Source organism: Coptis chinensis, chromosome 7 (assembly GCF_015680905.1).
Source record: "Coptis chinensis isolate HL-2020 chromosome 7, ASM1568090v1, whole genome shotgun sequence".
Classification (NCBI taxonomy): Eukaryota; Viridiplantae; Streptophyta; class Magnoliopsida; order Ranunculales; family Ranunculaceae; genus Coptis; species Coptis chinensis.
Genome location: NC_141462.1, coordinates 44,702,354 through 44,709,911, shown reverse-complemented (window position 1 = coordinate 44,709,911; position 7,558 = coordinate 44,702,354). Strand labels below are relative to the sequence as shown.

General features: G+C 35.6%; 1 protein-coding gene, 1 long non-coding RNA gene and 1 other non-coding gene across 3 annotated transcripts; all 3 read right to left on the bottom strand.

The window, feature by feature from the left end:
* Positions 1-489: 489 nt before the first annotated feature.
* On the bottom strand, positions 490-593 carry LOC147487655 (small nucleolar RNA R71). Its single transcript, XR_015203412.1, has one exon. It is a non-coding gene; the product is annotated as a small nucleolar RNA R71 (small nucleolar RNA).
* A 4,309-nt stretch (positions 594-4,902) lies between these two features.
* On the bottom strand, positions 4,903-5,673 carry LOC147487654 (uncharacterized). The gene is made up of 2 exons (XR_015201564.1): positions 5,282-5,673; positions 4,903-5,205 (listed from the first exon to the last, which is right to left on the bottom strand). It is a non-coding gene; the product is annotated as an uncharacterized LOC147487654 (long non-coding RNA).
* Positions 5,674-5,694: 21 nt separating this feature from the next.
* Positions 5,695-7,085, bottom strand: LOC147487653 (cytochrome b6-f complex iron-sulfur subunit, chloroplastic-like). Its single transcript, XM_086574097.1, has 3 exons — positions 6,951-7,085; positions 6,615-6,797; positions 5,695-5,934 (listed from the first exon to the last, which is right to left on the bottom strand). Exons 1-3 carry the CDS (start codon positions 7,083-7,085, stop codon positions 5,872-5,874), a joined length of 381 nt encoding a protein of 126 aa, XP_086430223.1. The 3' UTR covers positions 5,695-5,871.
* Positions 7,086-7,558: the final 473 nt, after the last annotated feature.

The following is a 7,558-nucleotide window of genomic DNA, read 5'->3' as shown; positions in this document are numbered from 1 at the left end:
CCACTCCTCACCTCTTCTGTCAGAGGAGTTTTAATTCTAGTATAATTAGGCTTTTTTTTTGTAGACATAAATACAACACGCCTATCTAGAATTTCACACACTACATCTGCATCAATGGCTAAAGAACAAGAGACTCCTCTCTCTGATTTTTATAAAGCCCTAAACGATGGCCCTAAGTTGTGAATCGTTCTTGCAGACCTAGTGGGGGATTTTCGAATTCCCCCTAATATATTTAACTTTTTACCAGTTTTTCATGGTTTAGACCATGAGAAGCCTTACCAGCATATGCGTAGGATAGACCAAGTTCTCACTACATTCCATCATCCTAGCGTAAGCTCGGATCAAGTTAAACTTAGGGTGTTTCCATTCACCCTAGCCGACAAGGCGACGTCTTGGTTAATTGCCCAAACGCCAAACTTTGTTGACTCATAGGTTAATCTTGTTCAATTGTTCATGGAACAGTTTTACCCACCACTGAAGACAGATGAAATGCTTCAAAAGATTCATTTCTTTCGCCAGAATCCTCATGAATCCTTTTCAGAGGCCTGGAATTGTTTCAATGATCTTCTCATTGAATGCCCGCATCATAATCTTGCGAAGGACACGCTTGTTCATGCCTTCTTCAAGGGGCTTTTACATCGTCATAAGGAGGTTCTAGATATCATGACTGGGGGTAGTTTTCTTAGTAAAGGAGCCTTGCAGGCTTATACATTCTTAGAAGATCAATCTAAGAGGAATAATAATTTGGGAGGTAACGACTCTTCCCACTCCACTCCTTCTTTTGAGGTTAAACCTGATTCCGAGCTTAAAACTCTTATCGATGCCCTCACTAAAAAGGTAGATGCCATCTCTGTTAAACAACAACCTACTCTTATCATGAACATTAACTCTACTCGTTGTAATGTCTGTTTTAGTCTTGAGCATTCCGACTTCTATTATCCTCTTGTCTATGGACAACCACCACCATAACCATCACACTTCAACCAGTTAACTTAACATCAAGGATAAGGAAACTTAGGTAACCAAAATAGAGGTTTAGTGCCCATGACCCAGAACTATCAACATCAAGACATGAACGCTCAACAAGCCTTTATTCCAGTTCAACCATCTACAGACAAATTAGTAGTGACCTTGTTGGAAAAACAAAATCAAATTATGCAATAAAACTCTAACTTGATGAAAGATCAGCATGATCAAAACTTTAATATGATGAAACAAACGATGCAAATGATGCAGTCTTTGTGCCAAAAGGTTATTGACATGTCTCCTAACCAAAATAATAACCAAACAGGCGTGTTTCCAGGTTAAGCAGTGCCTAATCCTAAGTCAACAAACACCGCCTTTGAAATAAACAATATTCACTATAATGGTAATATAAACCAAGGGGACCTACAGGCAGTCACTACCCTTCATTCAGGGAAAGTAGTTGATAACAAAGTAATTATGCCTGAAGACTACCCACAAACAGAAACTGAAAATGAAACCATACCAAATACTGTAATGGAAACTAAAGACCCTACAACTGTAGAAGTACCAGTTAAACCACAACCGAAAGGGAAAACCTTAAAAGACCCAATAATAGAAATTGAAGACCCTACACCTGTAGAGGTTCCAATATGGACACCTAGATGGAAAATGGATAGAGATAAAGCAAAGACTAATAATATTGCTAAATATAGAGATAAACCACCATATCCCCAGAGACTAGTTATGTCTAAAAAGGACGAAAATTTTGATGAGATTAGGAAAGTGTTTAAAAATCTGACTATAAACCTACCTTTTCTAGATGCTATAAAAAGTCTACCTGGACACGCTAAGTTTCTAAAAGAGTTATGCACCAAGAAGAGGAAAACCAACATACCCCACGAAGTATTTTTAACTGAACAATATCCCTCTTTATCTGAACATAACGGAATTATTAAGTACAAAGACCCTGGTCGTCCTACTGTAAAATGCACCTTAGGTGATACCTTCATAACAACTGCTTTATTAGACCTGGGAGAGAGTGTTAACTTACTCCCTTTTTATTTATATAAATAACTGGGTCTAACAAAACTTCAACCAACCAAAATCACTTTGCAGTTAGTCGATCATTCTATTAAGTATCCCAAGGGTATAGTTGAAAACATTCTCGTTAAAGTGCATGATTTTTACTATCCAGCCGACTTTGTTATTCTTGACACAGAAGTTGTTCATGATTCTAATCCCATCATCTAAGGGCATCCTTTCTTGGCGACTGCCAATGCCCAAATCAATTGTCGGGATGGCTCAATGACTCTTTCTTTTGGAAATCTTTCTATGGAAGTTAACATGTTTAGACAAAAGCAGAGACAACTAGGTTTTCCTGTAGAAGGTGAAGTTAAGTCTATTGAGAGTTTTGTATATCACATTACTGCTTCCGACGATCTTGTCCCCACACTAGTAGATACCCCTCTAATGGAAGAAGACAAAGATCACAAATTTGACTCCTTGAACATAACTGAACTAGCGAAAGAATTTTCCACCCTACCTTCCGACACTACAAGAGATGGAGTAAACCTCACAATGGACGAGATAGATGAATTCCTCAAAGATGGAGATGAATACCATAATTATATGGATGTGAACAATCTAGATGAGGAATTCGACGAGTTTCTAAGCGCCTGTGATGATCCACCCTCTCAAGAACTATGTAAAGAGCCACCTGATACCTTCATTTTCAGATGTGTGCTAATACCAACCCATGCCACCAATAAGTTTTATGCTAAAACCACGCACTCATTTTTTCCATTCCTTCAATCTAAAACTTATCCATACCCTACATATCTTCCACAACCATCCATTTTCTCACGATCATTCACTTGGACATCTTTTCGTTCAAAGAAAAAGAAGAAACTTTATGATCGATTAGGTTCTAGATCCATCAGAATTCACTCCCATTCTACTAAGCCATGCCATAGGAAATCTTGGTGCTTAATTCTGTTTAATGGTGCATCCCGTGTTAACTATGTATGGAAATATCCACAATTATTTAGATTATTGATATATGTGAAACTGCATGTTAATACATATATATCACATTAAGTCTAGGGAATCTGATTTAAAAGACCCAAGTTTTTGTACAATACCAACTTTTTGGAGTATAGGCCAAACAAAAATTTTCAAACTTAAAAAGAGTTTTCTAATTTTGTTTGGGGGTGGCGTATTTTGGTATTTCATTTCAAATCTTTTTGCCACCCCTTTGCTTGTCATGTTTACTCCAGTAGAGTTTGTGTTAGTTCGTACGTAACAGTTTAATTGTGCTTCATGTTATCATATCATTTGTACAATATTTCTGTTACAGGTACTGCCAATTTTTGCCACGTTTCTATGGTAAATTCTTTCCTTTTCTATTTACACTTTGAGGACAAAGCATTCGATTGTTTGAGGGTGGGATAGAAACATTTGCAAAAATTAGGCACTTTTAGGATGTAAATTATGCACTTTTCTTTATATAAAAAAAAAATAAAAAATCATAAATATTGTTTATACTAAGCACTTAGTGATAATGGTATTGTTCCCTTCTCTATGATGATATTAGTCTAGAAATCTCACGTAGTACTTGAATTAGGATTTAATTTTATAAACATAGATTAATATGTAGGTAATAGTCATTGCATCTTTTCGCGAACATCTTGCATGAGCATCTTTGATTGTACTTGGTAGTATTTTTTTGAGACCTAAGTTAGAGTACTTAATACATATCCTGTGAGCATCTAGCCTAAAAGCTTCATAAGAGTGAAATATCAGAGTGATGACACAAGGGAGAAGTAAATTCCAAGTAGAGAAATCACACATCCACTTGCTTGATCACCACACCATATCATAAGTGAGAATTTAGGCCCTCTTTGGATTGATATAGCAAGAAATTCATACCTATATGAAATTTATTATCTGCTAGTCGCCCCACTGAACTTTTCATTAGCCTTTTCACAAAGCACAAATCCTTTACCCAATAAAACAAAAGAAAAAATAAAATCAGCCTACCTATCTGGATAAGTCTGAGAAATGGGATGAGTGAAGAAAAGAGAAGAGAAATGTAAACAAAAATTAGTTAGTTTCTTCAGAAAAGAAAAAAAAAAAAAAAAAAAAAAGAAGTTTCCATCCAAAGAAAAGAAAAATAAAATAAAATAAAAACTCCAAAAATAGAATAAAAGGAGTCAAAAAGCCAAAATAAAAAGGCTAAGGATGGAAACAAAGTGTAGAAGCAAAAGAACAAGGTTTTCTCTAGTTATATAATATGAAGACCTTACTTTCTCAGACTTGTCTTTTTGAATATCCATTTCCTTCCTTCTTTAACCAACACCTACGCCCTGTATCACCTAATAAGGACCTCTAGCTCAATTAGAAATAGGTTGGTGTGATAGTAAGTGGTAGATGTGTTTGATCGACCTCGGCTTCCTTGGATTGTCATTGAGATTGTGAGGAAACGTGTGCCTACTGCACACTGGAGTTAGCAAACTTGAGTGGAAAAATCAGAGTGTTATGTGTTTTGCACTACTATAAAAAAGCTCATATACCACTGTTATATACAGTGGTAAAACCTTTAACCACTGTTTTAAAACCGTGGTAACAGCCACCGTGACAAATACTTCTAATAAAACCATGGTTAATAGTATCTCTTATATACCATGGTTATTGAACAAACCGTGGTATTATGATCTCTAAAACCGTGGTTAATAGTCTTTGTGCTTTGCTATATTTGCTGCTAACCGTGGGAAATAGTAACAATAATGACCATGGTTCTTGAAAAACCATGGTTTATATTATTTAAAAAAAAACAAACACATTCCTGTTTTAATTTCACTATATTAATACAAAATGATTTACAAACAACCTGTCCATCAAAATAGCCATGTCATACAACATTCCACACTGAATTTATCAAACATTGACAATTATAAACAAAACATATTACAACTTGCAGAAAAAAAATTAAACATCCAACAAACAACAATTTAATGCATTACTAATTACTGTTTGTGAGTCAATAAAGAATAACGAAATAACATACATCAAAAGACTTTGACAACATCTAGATCCTTCGTGGCAAAACCTTATAATTCCTTGTAATCTCTCATATGATTGAGATGTCTCAACACATTGTAGCTTCATGTCCAAGTCCATGATTTTAAGTAGAGGGGCAGAAGTTTCCACACCATAATTCCTCAATTTTGACTTCGCAGCCTACAAAAAGAATAAAAAATTTCATACTTAATGACAGGGGAAAGAGATGGTATAGTTAATGATAAAAAAGGCTCACCTTCAACTCTAAACTCAAAGTTGTCAGACGCTGGTCAACATATATATTTAATCTTTGATACATTTTACTTGATTACTTCTTCTTGCAATTGTTTTATGGAGGGAGATTAAAAGCCTTGGCCTCTCGGCGAAAGATCAAACTTCCATCTCCACTCACCGCTTCCTCTGAGCGATTGAGCCCCTGCTCTCGAAAGCAAAGACCTAGCATAGCTTCAAAGTAGCACTTGCTTTATAATTCAGAGTGTTTATTTCTCCATGAGATTGGCCCTTCTTCCCGCTCTTTGCTTTGACAAGATCTGGTCACATTTTCTTTTCAGGTCAAAAGAATCTGCCCGTGCGAAAATAGATCTCCATTAAGTTAGTGCACCTCCCCTCCAAAGAGCTGCATTTACTCTACAAGAGCCTTCTAGTCATTGATAGCATTCTCATAACGCCTCAAGTATTCTGTTTTATTCATTTCACTTGAATTGCTTCTAGTTGCTTGTTAAGCAATCACATTCGATCCTCAATTGACCGGGATTTCAACATTAAATAGAGAGAATAAGACTGAGAGAGAGAGAGTTGACACCTTTGTTGTAAGAAGGTGGTTAGCTATTTCCATTTACTAAGACCATGGGATGATGCTTCATACTCAGATGGCAAACCATCGGGAACCTAACAGGAACAATTTTTAGCATGATATATCATTGTCATAGGAAAAGAACTACATAAACGGTATGGTGACAACAATTTATGCCAAAACAAACCATAATTATTAAAAAAAAAAAGACGTATCAAACTGGTCTATATTAAACAAGGAATTCAGACACACCATATAGACTATCTCAAATAAACAAGATCACTAATCTTTCTCAAAAGAGCATAACAAAATTAGTTAGAAAAATGAGGTACTGGAGTGTACATCAAACTATATATTGAAAGTATATTGATGAGGGGGTAAGAGAAAAATTTTTACTCCCTACTTAAACATCACAGGAAGTTTATTTGTTTGATACATAAAAGATACTATCAATATACTCAGAAAGAGGACAAAAGGTGAGAAGAAACATGTCAAAGTATCTGACACAGTTGCTAGGAAAGCTTATAGGTTGCATTTAAATTAGTGGATTTCCTATAATGGCAAACCCACATGGAATGATAAATAGGAAGTGCCTTTTGGCCTATACTATAGGGGTGCATGAGTAATTCAAGGTACCTGTGCACGCACCTTGAAAGGTTGTAAGTCTTTTTATTTTATATTTCTCTTTTGATATAATTATTTAACTTATCCAGCAAAAACAAAAACATCTCAAAGCATAACGAAACAATATGTTTATGAATATAATCTTCCTTACCAGAGGAGCAGGTCCTATAACAACTAGGCCTTGGTTGTTGTATTGGGAACCATGGCAAGGGTAGATGAATTTTTTCTCAGCTTTATTAAATGGAACGACACACCCGAGGTGAGTGCACACATCATTAATTCCGTAGGTTGCAAGAGTTTTGTCACTCTCCACAACAAGGTAGGTAGGATCTCCCTGAAAGAAGACATCGATAAGGATTTAGAATGATGAAGAACTTCAAGGTAAATCTCTCTATTAAGGATGCATAGAATGTGGAAATGTTCCAAACTTCGTAGACCATGGGAACAGGAATAGTAAGACGGTAATGGTAGTTCATATAGGCCTCACCTTTAACCCTTGTGTAAGCGTTTTGTCAACAGGTCCATGGACCTTGAGCCATTCAGCTGCTAGAACATCATTACCAAGTGCATCCTTAGCAATGGTTCCATCTCCTGCACCTCCTGATCTGTTTTGGTATTCCATTATTTTTGTTAAAATGAAATCAAGAGAATGCACAAAATAGACAACATACAATACGTACGCTAACAAGAAAATTTTAACTAAATAGTTCATGTGTAAATTATAATAAGATAAATTAGATCTGACGAGTATACAACTGTACACTTTTAGATTAAGCTGTGGTGATATAAGTTGTTTATTCCCGCCATTGGTATTTCATTTCTTTGTACTATAATTTTCAGGTTAAGCTATGACAGTTGGTTCGGTATCGACCTACATTCACCTAATTATCCATTTTAACTGCCTACATGGTTTGGATACATTCTTTGTTCACAATTTCTACCTACTAAAGTATTGAATGAGCAGGCAACTATACTTATCACTCAGACTCTTTAAAGTGAAGAATAGAAACCAAATAAGCCTCTTATAGTCTTATAAACTCAGTTTACTTGCAATACAAAGCTGAAAATGATCATATTCACAAGCCAGATTACACA

Coding starts and splice junctions, on each gene's coding strand:
- LOC147487653 (XM_086574097.1), bottom strand. CDS start 7,085: ATGGAATACCAAAACAGATCAGGAGGTGCAGGAGATGGAACCATTGCT. Junction 6,798..6,950: donor CGCTTACACAAGGGTTAAAG/GTGAGGCCTATA, acceptor GTCTTCTTTCAG/GGAGATCCTACCTACCTTGT. Junction 5,935..6,614: donor TTATAGGACCTGCTCCTCTG/GTAAGGAAGATT, acceptor TGTTCCTGTTAG/GTTCCCGATGGTTTGCCATC.